This window comes from Candoia aspera, chromosome 6, assembly GCF_035149785.1.
Source record: "Candoia aspera isolate rCanAsp1 chromosome 6, rCanAsp1.hap2, whole genome shotgun sequence".
Classification (NCBI taxonomy): domain Eukaryota; kingdom Metazoa; phylum Chordata; class Lepidosauria; order Squamata; family Boidae; genus Candoia; species Candoia aspera.
In genome coordinates this window covers 59,601,760-59,615,232 of record NC_086158.1, presented here as the reverse complement: position 1 = coordinate 59,615,232, position 13,473 = coordinate 59,601,760, and the positions used below count along the sequence as shown (strand labels likewise).

The 13,473-nt window shown below is 36.8% G+C and overlaps 1 protein-coding gene across 1 annotated transcript in view; it reads left to right on the top strand.

The window, feature by feature from the left end:
- EIF3A (eukaryotic translation initiation factor 3 subunit A) overlaps positions 1 to 13,473 on the top strand; it is a 38,782-nt gene that overhangs the window by 14,406 nt on the left and 10,903 nt on the right. Inside the window, exons 11-18 of the mRNA XM_063307226.1 lie at positions 627 to 812; positions 4,657 to 5,004; positions 5,573 to 5,677; positions 5,806 to 5,919; positions 6,378 to 6,500; positions 7,745 to 7,898; positions 8,907 to 9,091; positions 10,531 to 10,616. Coding sequence (XP_063163296.1) covers positions 627 to 812; positions 4,657 to 5,004; positions 5,573 to 5,677; positions 5,806 to 5,919; positions 6,378 to 6,500; positions 7,745 to 7,898; positions 8,907 to 9,091; positions 10,531 to 10,616 — 1,301 coding nt within the window. The remainder of the gene's footprint in view (positions 1 to 626; positions 813 to 4,656; positions 5,005 to 5,572; positions 5,678 to 5,805; positions 5,920 to 6,377; positions 6,501 to 7,744; positions 7,899 to 8,906; positions 9,092 to 10,530; positions 10,617 to 13,473) is intronic.

The following is a 13,473-nucleotide window of genomic DNA, read 5'->3' as shown; positions in this document are numbered from 1 at the left end:
GTGAAAACTCTGCTGGATCATCCAAAGAACTATGTTCCCCAACTAATGATACTTAGAAATATAAATGAACATCATCACAACATCTAACTGAACAAGTTTTGATTTCTTTATTTTTAACTCCATGTTTCTGGCAGCATACTTAGAAAGTGGGGCTGCAGTGTTTAGGCTGTAATTCTGTATGTGTTTGTGTGTGTGTGTTTCTCATTCAATGGGACTCAGAGTAACTTATTTCTGAATATACATGCATAACATTCTGTCAGTTGATTAAACAGAGAGACATTAATCTTACCTACAAAATGTGTTTGTTGGAGAAAGTAGACTATATCATCTTAGATGGCTGAGATGCGGGTATGTATCATTTAAAAGCGAAATACGATTTTATTTTAAAATTAGTTTTTCATATGCAGGTTTGGGTGACTGGAAAATTAGGACAGAAATTAGCTTTGTTTAAATAATATGTCAGTTTATTACTGTTTTTGAAATGAATTGTTAGTGTTCTAAGTTTTTAAGAGTAATATAGGCAAAATAACAGCTGGTCAGTACAAAAAAGATTATATTAATATGTCGTAAAGAATTACTACTGAGTTTCTGACTTACTGATTTTTACTGACTTTACTTTTTAAAAGGTTCGCATTGATCATACCACCCGGACATTAAGTTTTGGGTCAGATTTAAACTATTGCACCCGGGAAGATGCTCCTCTTGGACCTCAGCTGCAGAGCATGCCGTCTGAGCAGATTAGGAACCAGCTGACAGCCATGTCGTCTGCTCTGGCAAAGGCTCTTGAATTTATTAAGCCACCTCATCTTTTGGTAAACCATAACTTTTCAGATTGCTTTTTAAAAATATTGTATTCCTTGGGGAAATTTTGGTATGCTCAATTATGCTTAGAGCATATCTTTTTTTATTTCTAATACACATTTATTCTTCCTCTGATAAATTGGGGTACTTCCCATGATTCCAGTCCCAGTTGGTAAAAACACACACATAGAAAATAAAAAAGAGATGGAATGGATTGTTTTAAGATCTTTGGATGCTATTTCAGTTTAATTGAGTCAATAAAATTGTGCATATTTTAGTAGAGGGTGGTGGCTGCCTTAGTGAAACCAAGGACAGACTTCGTTGTACTTTCTGAGCTCAGTGCTGTCATAATAGGCCAACAGAAAGATCAAAGTGTCCATGAAAGTTCTCATTCTTATATAGGTAGACCTCAAGTTAAGATGGCAGTTGGGACTGGGGTTGCCATCACTAAGTGATATGGTCATTAAGCATGTCATGTGACCACATCACTTAGCAGTGGCAATCCCGAGCAGTCCTGGTTGCCGTTGTAATCCCAAGGTGCACGAGTCGTTAAGTGGGAAGAGCCGGGAGTCCCAGGTAAGGAGTTCAGGGGAGCCATGGGGGATGAGGGAGGGCTGGGAGGCCTGGTGCAAGCCCCACATGAGTTGTGGGAGGCCAGGGGAGAGCCAGCGCAGGCCATGCAAGGATGAGGGGGATGCTGTGGGTGGAAGAAAAAGCAGGAGCAACTGCCTTTTGACTTTGCTTGTGGGAAGCTGGCAGGGAAGGTTGCAAATGGCAATCATGTGACTGCAGCTCCCTGCGACATTGTAATCACGAGCCAGGCACCCAAGTGCCAGGATCGCAATCACGTGACCGTGCGAGTGCTGTGATGGCCAGAACCTCAAGGACCGGTTGTACATCCAATTTTTTCGGTGCTGTTATAACTTTGAATGGTAGCTGAACAAATGGACATAAACCGAGGACTACCCGTAATCGATAAAGTTGCTGTCCAGTTTTGGTGCTAGGTATATCCATGATGCAGTACTTACAGTACAGATCCAAATACTACTTCGATTATCCTTAGGTGTAATAAGCATTATAGTAGCTTATTAAAACATTTTACTAGGCTAGAACTCAGCTTACATTCTTCTTTTCCTACATGTCATCTCTTTATTGTTCTCTGTTCTAAGTTTCAAACAGTTGATAATGGTTATTGTTTAACATCCAGAGTTCTGTTTCTTTTTGTTGAAAGCTGTTTGAAACATAAATTATGTCCCAGTGCCAAAAATGTCATTTATGCAGCATGTATATTCTTACAGTGGACACTTGATTTAACAGATGGGGGCCGGGGGGAGAACTGCTGAAGTATACCACTTGCAGGCCAGTGATACAGAGTGAGGCTGCTGTGTCAGGCATAATACAATATTTCATAGAAGAACAACAGGTTGCTAATTTTTAAAATGTTACTGTATTTTCAATAGATTTTCTGCCCAGAATGTCCAAATAACTGTAAATTGGTTGAATATAGATAGACATGGAGTGCTATTTGCTATTTTGCTTCAGGTAGCAAAATACTTGGGGTCTGCTTGAGTCGGTGGTGGTGGTGGGGAAGAATGTAAAAGAATAATAATAGAGCAGCTAATGAGATTTATAATCAGCATAATACTACATCTACTATTGTTACTGCCTTTCCTCTTTAGACTTAGTTGTAGCTGATCAAATGGACTAAGGATGTGCAAAATCCAGTGATTCAAGAAGAAAATGTTCTGGAAAACTCTAGAATATTGCATTCTTGTGCTAGATCATGCCACCAAATTGCCCCCAGATCAGCTTAGTTTGGGGCCGGGGGGAATGGAATGTCCCAGAGTTCTCCAAAATGTTCCATTCCGTAATTGATGGATTTAACTCTAAAAGAATCAAGGAATACAAGAAATAAACAGAGAAAAGTTAATTCTTATTAATACAGTAATCCGTGTATATAGTAAAATATGAGCGACTAGCATTTATTTGCATATTTAAAATGGATTTCCTTAAAACTTACAGTTAGAATTTCCCCTAATGTTTTGCTCTGATGGGCATGTTTGGAATTGTGAGAAATTTTCTGAGTGCGTTTGCGAAGGTCTGCTGGGATGGTTGGCCCACAGCTGTTTCAGAGTGCCAGTTTACCAGAATGCTGTCAACCACACATCAGTTCTTTACCACTCCTGCTTAACTTGGTTGTTCTTCTAGCAGGTGGGCATATTTCCAACCAAAGCACTGGACTGCAGCCTCCCATCATTTGTATTTTCCAGGAAAGCTGTGACCCACTTAAGGCCCAGAGGCATTCTTGGAAATAAAGATGATGCTGAAGGCTAGCAACTTTGCTCTGCATTATCTCATTTTTTAAAAACAAAAATCATATAGATTTTTAACAAATCAAATGTATCAGGGAACCTTATAGGCACCATAGTGGTGTCTGTCGACAGATAAGCACATGGACGAGCCATGCTGGAATTTCCATTTTAAGTAGTGTAAAAGTATTTTGCCAGTTGGATAGAAATCCTGTTTCAGTTTTTTTTTTATTTGATGCCTTTATTTAAAATGTAATTGCTTAAGTATTCTGTTCATGTTGGCAGGTTTGGATTTTATATTCACTATCCTTTCCTCCCTGAAAATATTATTTTAATGATGAAAGCAAATTTATGTTTGTATGTAGGATTTTGGTTTTGCTTTGAGAAAAATGAATGAATCCATCTTGAATTGTTTTAGTGACAGGCTCTTTCCTATGACTAAAGTCTCTGAATATTAACTTTTAGAGAAAAATATGGGAAATGGCATTCCAATTAATTGAAATTTCTAAGTAAACAACTGGGATGGTGTTTTTATCAGAGAAAGAGATTTTAAAAAACATTTTTATAACATGGTATGGATATATTATAATTTTTCCATCTCCAAATGATTGCTTGACAATTTATTGTTGTGATTTCAGTTTTTTATTGGAAATCAAATCCTTGAATGATGTTGTTCTAGATACTTGTGTACATTAAGATTTAATTCTCTGGGATTTTTTTTTTCTGGTACCCAGATGTTTGAAAGACTTAAATCAGCAGATGTAAAGACAACATGAAGATGGCATTAGAAATTTTTATTTATTACACCCCTGTCTTTATACTTACAAAAACCATATGGCTTACAACAATGAAAACGAAAACATAAATATAAAATATAACATTTAAATTAATCCAATTAAAATCAGTAGCTAACACTTGGTGAAAGAGATGTACAGGTAGTCCTCGCTTAACGACCATTCGTTTAGCAATGATTTGGACTTAAACCAGTGCTAAAACCTGACCTAAGATAGTTGCAGTGCCCCCATGGTCACGTGATTGCGATTTGGGTGCTTGGCAACTGGTTTGCATTTATGACTGTTGGGGTGTCCTGTGGTCACGTGATCGCCATTTTCGACTTTCCCAGCTGGATTCCAGCAAGCAAAATCAGTGGGGAACCATGTGATTCACTTAACGACTGTGGTGATTTGCTTAATGTCTACTGAAAAATGGTTGTAAAATTGGGTCAGATTCACTTGGCGATCAAAATTCCAGTCTCAGTTGTGGTCGTTAAGTGAGGACTACCTGTATTTTTGCCTTTTTCCTAAATACTGGGAAAGTGGGAGCCACACATAACTTCCTAGGGAGAGGATTCCATAGCTTAGTAGCCATACAGGAGTCAGCCTTTTCCCATATATCAGGGCTGAGATTGTAGCAACAGGAATATCTTCAAAACAGCCTTTTCTGTGGATCTAAGTAAGGTGGTATTTGTAATGTTTGTAATGTTCTGGACTCTTACAGCATTTGAATCTCAAAAAATAATCTTGTTATGTTGTTAACTTTTATTCAGCTAGAAAAGGAAGAACAACATCAGCAGGCAGTTACAGCTTACTTAAAAAATTCAAGGAAGGAACATCAGCGTATCCTTGCTCGCCGGCAGACTATTGAAGAAAGGAAGGAACGTCTTGAGAGTTTGAACATTCAGCGTGAGAAAGAAGAGCTGGAACAGCGTGAAGCTGAGCTCCAAAAAGTTCGCAAAGCTGAAGAAGAGAGACTGCGCCAGGAGGCAAAAGAGCGTGAAAAAGAGCGTATTCTTCAGGAACATGAGCAAATTAAAAAGAAAACGGTTCGTGAACGTTTGGAGCAGATTAAGAAGACTGAGCTGGGAGCCAAGGCCTTCAAAGATATTGATATTGAAGTAAGAAGTGTTTCTTTGTGTGGCAGTCTGTTAATTTTTAATTTATGGCCTGGCCTCCTGTTAAGGGCAGATTTTCAGAACACATGAAAATAACTCATTGTCCTAAAGGACTAATAGCCAATTGTTCAAGAGCCCTGTCTATGCCATGCTGCCTGAAATCCTTTCAGTTAGGGATGCAACAATTGTAACTCAAAGCAAAGCAAGTTTTCTGTTCCCAGTATGCTAACATGAAGATCATCTAACAACTTCAGTTTGGAATTTCAGACCTGGACTATTCCAGCATTCATGTTCTGATTCTTCCTGAAAAGTGTATTCCCAGTTAAACCACCCACCAGCTTGACCTCCATCTTGTCTGGATTAGGTTTCCTAACTTTAATGCATTTTCCTCAATTTGACTTAAATGAAGTATTACTTTCTGTGATATTAAAATAATTGATAAATGTACTAAATGTTTAAGAAGAACATAGTAAATAATGTATTGTGGGAAATACCGTATACCTAAACTACAAAAATGCTTTCATCAACTTTAGAAATCTGTTTTTTATGCTTTAAACTTTATTATTTATAGGATCTTGAAGAATTGGATCCAGACTTCATTATGGCAAAACAGGTTGAACAGCTTGAAAAAGAAAAGAAGGAATTGCAAGAGCGTCTGAAGAATCAGGAGAAAAAGGTAAAAGAAAAAAGCTGATATGGATAATAGCTAAAGAGTAGGTGGAAAGAACAGCACTTATAGCTGAATTAGAAATAATTTTGTTTCTTCAAATTTAAGAGTATAAATCAGCTTTTTTTAAAATCTAGATTGACTACTTTGAAAGAGCAAAACGTTTAGAAGAAATTCCACTGATTAAGACTGCCTATGAAGAACAAAGAATCAGAGATATGGACCTTTGGGAACAACAGGAAGAAGAAAGGGTAAGGTTTTGGAGAGCTTGCTTGTTTAAAAAGCAATTCTCAGTAGTAACATTTTTCTAGTAATCTTTAGATTCAAGTTAATTTACTTGCCCACTAGCAACATTTAATGGTCAAAGTCATTATTGCTGTAGGTTGTTAAGCATTAGGGAATTCCAATCTCTTTTAGAATTTCAAATTTTGTTACCACAGAATGTACATTTTCCACCAGAATAAATTCTACAAGCTATAAGTAAGTTCATTTTATTGTTCTAAAGTTTTTACAGTTGCGTAGTGGCTAGAACTTTGTACTTACTGCAAAACCATGACTGCAGTGTTTTTACTGTAATTAAATACTGTAATGTTATGTAACAGGCTACTTGATGTTTTTGTCACTGTGCAACTAGTCTGCAAAATTTTAGACACTGGCATCTGAACATCACATACAACAGTATATTGATTTTATTTTGAATATGTTATAGATCACAACCATGCAACAGGAACGTGAAAAGGCTCTTGAGCATAAGAATAGATTGTCACGGATGTTAGAAGACAGTGAATTGTTTATAACTAGGCTCAAGGCTGCAAGGAGATCAGTTTATGAGGTACATTTCATTTTTTTGCTATCTATAATCTTACATCTGGGATCTTTTAGCACAGTCATAAATCAGAATGTTCTAAAACAGGCAGGCAATGTCTTAAAAACTCAAGGCCATGTTTGACATAAAGGGTATTAGCTCAGCCAAGATTGGCTAGGGTTGCCTCCAGCATTGCTTGCCTGTATTTTTTATTTGAGTGTATTATCTGTATGTCTGATAGAATTCAGGAGAATGTGGGGCTGTTACAAAAAAAGATATCTCAGTCCCAGGAAAGTAGAATAGTGGAAAATGTGAAAAAAAAAGTCAAAACAACTCTGCCTTGATTGGGTTTCGTATAACTTAAAATGAGGGTTTTGACAGACTTTCAAAATTCTGTTACAGTACTCTACATTCCAAGACTTCTGTTTCTTGACCTTGTCTACCTTGAATGGTTCTTCAGTCCATTTTCCCACCCTGAAGTTGTGACTTTTCTCCTTGGGTTGGGGAAGCTGCATTCAGGTCTTGGGTTCTACCACCTATCAGTTAATTATTAGGCTGTAAAATTTCAATTTACCCTGGTAAAAGGTTCCTTTTAACTTACTATTTCACTTATATACTGCCTCTCTTAAAATCTATCTTATACACTGCCATAAAACAATAAGAGGTATGAATGCTATTTATAAAACCAGCGTATGTTTGCTTTGCATAGACCAGGGTTTCTCAACCAGGGTTCCGTGGAACCCTAGGGTTCCACAAGAGGTCACTAGGGGTTCCCTGGGAGATCATGATTTATTTAAAAAATTATTTCAAATTTGGGCAACTTCACACTAAAGAGGTAAGTTTCATTATTTTTAGTTTAAGAACATTGTTCATCCATGTATACAGGCCCATACATGAAATGATTATAAGAATTTTGTGACTTCTGGTCTATCTTTGAGCTTGAATGTACAGGAGTTCCCCGAGGCCTGAAAAATATTTCAAGGGTTCCTCCAGGGTCAAAAGGTTGAGAGAGGCTGGCATAGACTGTTGTTCATAGTGGTCTGGCTACATTTTGTTATCTGTTCCTCCATATCTGTGTTGCTGCAAGAATATAAACAGCACTTGTCTTCCTACATGACTTTGTATAACTACCTCTCCAAGTGGATAGAGCCCTAGTGTGTTTTTATCACCATCTGTCAAGCTAGAAAGTAATTTGGCGTACATCCATATTTGACCTGCTATATGTTGCTTCTACCATTTCTGTAGTTCAAGGTTAAGGATTGTTATTTCAGGAAAAACTTAAACAATTCCAAGAAAAATTAGCAGAGGAAAGATGTAATCGGTTAGAGGAACGTAAGAGACAGCGCAAAGAGGAAAGACGCATTACTTACTATCGTGAGAAAGAAGAAGAAGAACAAAGATTGCAAGAGGAGAAGATGCTTAAAGGTAAACGCTGAAAGGTTCTTCCTAAAATAACGCCCTACCCTGATCTTTTATTTATATAGCCTTATATTTCATAATAGTAATTTTGCATGTCTGAATAGATGTGTGTCATGGCTGCTACTAGAAATAATGACGTTTGTTTTGGGTCTCTTGCAAATCAAAATACAGCTAGTCCTCACTTAACAACCATTTATTTAAGTGACTTCGGAGTTACGATGGTGCTGGGAAAGTGACTTGCGACCGGTCCTCACAGTTACGATTGCCACAGTGTTCCCATGGTCATGTGGCTGTGATTCGGGTGCTTTGCAACCGTCGCACATTTATGATAGTTGCAGCATCCCCCGGTCATTTTACAACAATTTGTGACCTACTCAGCCAGCTTCTGACAAGCAAAGTCATTGGGGAGGCCAGCAGGAGATCATAAGTCATGGTCATGTGATGTCTTGCTTAACAACCGTGGGTGATTTGCTTGACAACTGCAACCAGGACTGCTGGAATTGCTGTTGTAAGTCAGTACAGTCATGTGATGTTTCACTTAACAAAGGCTTCGTTTAGCAAAGGAATTGCCAGTCCCAGTTAGGGTCATTAAGCGAGGACTATCTATAATATGATCCACCAGTGTTTACTGAATTGTAACACATATATATTACCACACAGCGTATAGTAGTGTCCATCATATTTTGCTCTAATGTTCCTACAGAATTATTTATATTTGGGGAAATATGTATGTAAGATCATTATAGTAGGCAAGGTTCCATTAAAATATATTAGGGTAAGTTGCATATGACAGCAAAGGTTTTCTTGTATTTTTCCTTTTTTTAAAACTACAAAAAAAAAAAAGGGCTAGATTTAGATTGATCCTTAACTGTTACTTATAAAACTGAATTTATTAGAGCTAAGTCTCAAATTGTGGATGAAATGATATTCAAATCAGTATATTTGAAGATGAAATACACATTTTTAAGCCAATATGGGAAGATGTTTTATTATCTTCCTGATTTGTTTGGACAGAACAAGAAGAGAAAGAACGTATTGAACGTGAAAAACGTGAAGAAGAAATGCGTGAATATCAGGAACGTGTTAAAAAACTAGAAGAGGTGGAAAGAAAGAAACGCCAAAGGGAGTTGGAAATTGAAGAGCGGGAGCGTCGTCGTGAAGAGGAGAGACGGAATATTGAAGATACACTTTCACGGAAGGTAAATATTTCTAATGAACTGGATTTTTCTGGAAAGCATGACATCAGCTGTGTAAATCTTACAGTCAAGGAATATTGCCAGTTTAAATATTCTGATAGAAATCATTTTAAGATACGGCTTCTATGTGCCATTTTAACATTAGCTTATTTTAAAAATATATTGATACAATTTAAATTCAAGCAAAGATTATTAAAAATGATATATATTGCATTTTATATCTTCTGTCCTTGATTTAAACAAAGGTGTTATACATTGTATATTGACTTTGCTTGTTGGAAGCTGGTTGGGAAGGTAGCAAATGGCGATCATGTGACTTTGGGACGCTGCAGCCGTCATAAATGTGATGGTTGCCAAGCACCCGAATTATGATCATGTGACCTCAAGGACATTGTGACAGCCATAAGCGTGAGGACTGATCTTAAGTCACTTTTTTCAGTGTGTTGTTGGGAATGTAATTAAATGTTATTGCCAATGTAATAATATTTCAGATGTAAGAATTGATAGATTTATAACATTATTTTAAACTTTGGAAATAATAGTTTGGGGAGTCAGATGGGTATAAGCTAAATGAGAATAAAAAGTATTGCATTGAAATGTTGGAGAACATGCACCAATCTTTTTAAAGCAAATTCTGAGTAAGTGGGCTGATTTGGATTTTTGAGATGATATCCTGAGTAGCATCACATGGAGCCCATTCACAAAGTAGCTTCTGCATCTTGAAACCAAGATAAAGATTTTGAACCTAAAAAATTATTTATTCATAATGAATTTCATCATTTCTTCCTTGTTCTTCCTGCATTTTCTAATCTTAACTTTTTTTGCATTTGAAATGTCCTGTTACAGAAGTGATGGTTTCTTTTATACATACATTTTATACCCTTTCAGAAATGAATTTCAAATATTGTACATATTACTGAGGGATGAGTATCCTCTGCCATGTGGAATTGCTGTTTTCTGTGTTCCCCCTTACCCTTTTTCTTTTGTTAAGTGGTAACTAATAATTAAGATCCCATATTAAATTTTTAGACCCAGTTTTTGGATATGAAACACTCTGCAGTTATCCATGTTGAAATTTACATATTTATGCTCTTTCAAGATATCTGTAACACCATAAAACAATTAGCAGTAGTCAGCTGCTATAACATACCAGTCCAGCTTTCTCAAATGAGTTATGGACCCCTCTGTGGAGCCTGCTGCTTAGGAAAGAGAGAAAAAGATGGTTGAAAAGAGGGGATCATAGAGAATGCCTCCCTCCACTTTTGACTCTAGACATACCCATTCTTTGCTTCTTTCTGTGGGCTTCAGTTAAGGCTGAGGGCCTGTTGATAGGTTCTGTGCTTTTCAAAAAATAGTTTGTGATAGTTGAAATTAAAATATGAAGTATTCTTAATTATTTTGGGTTGTACCCTAAGGTTGCTTTTCATTATGTTTAAATACAGGAATCTCGTTGGGGTGATAGAGAAACTGAAAGTACCTGGAGAAGAAGTACTGATCAAGAATCAGAATGGAGACGTCCACCAGAGAGGTAGCTAAATGGAGTAATGCTTAAACAATCTATAATAGGTTAACATTTCCTTTCTTATTCTGATGTCCTGTGCAAGAATGAACATTGTCATCCAAAGACAATTGATTAGATATGGAATTATTTCAGTGGCAGTTGATGTCATGTTACAATGATTCATTAGAGATTCCAAAACTTTCTTGGAAATCTTAGTCATCTTAATGAAGATTCACTTTCTGTACAGTTAATTGGTTACCTAAATAAGACCATGGAACTATTAATATATTCAGTAACCAAACTGAGTTTGGTGTATAATTATTTCAAGCAAATTGGCATATCTAACATAGGCTTGTTCTATCCTAGTTGTAGGTTGGAATCATTTTGCTAAATGCATGGCTGTGTTTGCACTACTTTCTCCATAGTTCCTCTCTGCCCCTTATATTTTGCTTATATAGTTTAATATATTTAATTCTCAAGATCCTAAAAAGTTATTTTCTTGTTTTTATAAACTTTCTCATTCATGTTCTATTTATTCATCCATCCATCCATTTCAGTGCTTTTCATTAAAAGAAATCCCTGCTCAATCAGGAATAGGTAATTGAATTCCAGTTGCAGAGGGAAATATTTTTCCTCATAAAATCTTTAATATTCTTGTTTTTACTATTCCAAAGTTTCTGTGCCTATTTTAGCTAGTTCTCTTGTCTGAAGGAAACAACTGTCTATATAAATAAGCAGAACAGCTACTTTCATTTTCTATTCTCATACAGGTCAGTAATAGATAAATGTATAAATACTAGTGCACTTACAAGCAATACACAAAGAACATTTGTTAGAATAGACCTTGAGTTATTTATGCATGATGAGAATATTAAGTTTTGCTATACCTGGAATACATGGTTTCCCTAATTTAATGTAATGAAAGCCATTCCCCTAAATAACTTACATTAGGTTTCTGCATATATTCCATAGTCTACAAATAGAGAAGGCATTTTTAACATCTTTCTCTTAACTCTCTGGGTAAATGTAGGAACCTGTTCTGACCCGTAATGAGTTAAGTAATATATTTTGCTGCAGCTATGATTCTCTCTGATTGCCTTTATTGGGGTTTGGATTTTGGTGATTTTGGAGATGGGACTGAACATGAATTTTGAATCAATGAGTTGAGGTTTAAGACACTCACCTTCCCCAGTATAGGGTTGGTTTCAGTTGACTTACCAGTTAAAATCTCCTCTCCAACATCAATTTTTCTGTTGTAGTCTATTGAGGAGAGAATTGTTTGGGGAGTGTAAGTGGACTCCAGAGGAAATGGGGGTTGGATAGATCTATGACAGCCTTTTTCAACCTTTTAGCCCTGGAGGAACCCTTGAAATATTTTTCAGGCCTCAGGGAACCCCTGCTCATTCAGGCTAGAAGTTACAAAATTATATTCATTTCATGTGTAGGCCTGTATATATACATTAACAGTGTTCTTAAACTAAAAATAAAGAATGAAACTTACCTCTTTAATGTGAAGATGCCCGAATTTGAAATAATTTTTTAAATAAATTGTGATCTCCTAAGGCACCGCTAGTGACCTTTCGCGGAACCCTAGGGTTCCACAGAACCCTGGTTGAGAAACCCTGATCTATCGAGATGGATTGCCCGTAGACAGTAGGGTCAATATAAGTCTGAAAAGCCTTCCAGGAATCCAAAAGGAAAGGAAACGGGACTCATATTGATAAGCAACCTGGAGAAGATGCTAGACATGGTCCTTTTTTGTTCCTGCTCAGGGTAGGCAGTATATGAGTGCTGTGCAATTTTTTTCCTTTGTATCTACCCTGATTACGTTTCCTTTTGCTTCTGGGGTAGCACAGTTGCGAGGATTGTTTGCCAGTTGTTCTTATTTCTTTCCTTTGGGTAACAAAACAAATTGAGAAAACCTCTCCAATGTAGCTTCATTCCAGCCTCTGTTGGTTATCTCTGATTTTCTTACTGATCTGATTTTTATAAGGTGCTGGCAGACTATTTCTTTCACATTGTTTTGATATACACTAGCCACCTAAGAATGCCTCACCTATTCACCAGCTGCTATCCTTTTTTGTTTTAGAGTAGAAAAGTGCTCTGGCATTCCTAGTTTTGACCATTCTGTGCCTTGCTCCTTACTCAGAGCAGACTTGTCACTGTACACATTTCAGATAAGAATTCCGCAAATCACAGCTTGTTCCAGCTTTGATCAACACATACTGTATCCTTCCTATTTTCTGTTCAAGGCAGCCAAAACAAAGACATGTTAGGAGTAGATGACGCTGCCAGGTAGGGGGGCAAGAGGCAGCACTTTCCATGAGGCCTGCAGATAAAATTAGTTAATTTGGTTGGTTGCATGCTCACTATCTCCACACACATTTACTTTGTCTTTTCATACTTCTTGGCCTTTGTAGTCTCAAATTTAGTCTTGGCTCATCATCATCCCAGATTCAGAATAAAGTGTATTAGTAGGCCAAGCTTGCAATGCTGGATATTCAGTTCTTGAAATTAACTGGTATGCAAATTTTCTGTAAGCTTCATATCTCCTTAAACTACACATCTAGCTAAATCCTTAACATTCTAAGAAAGTAATCTGTGAGAAATGTTTAGTTTGCTCAGCAGGAATAGTAACCAGAGAGTAGGAAGGCACAAAAGAACAAGAGAAACTTGCCTATAGTGTCTCATGGTACCTAGTTTTAGAAGTTCCTGTAAACTGCAAAGGGTAGGTCTGTTAATACCCCATTTCATGATATTGAGATTGAACAAGTAACTTGCATTGTTTCTATTGACAAACCAGCAAAACATGTGAGCCATTGCTTTTTTGTCTCAGAAGACTAGTACTGTGATTTCTAAGATGCATTTTGCTATTTATACTCAT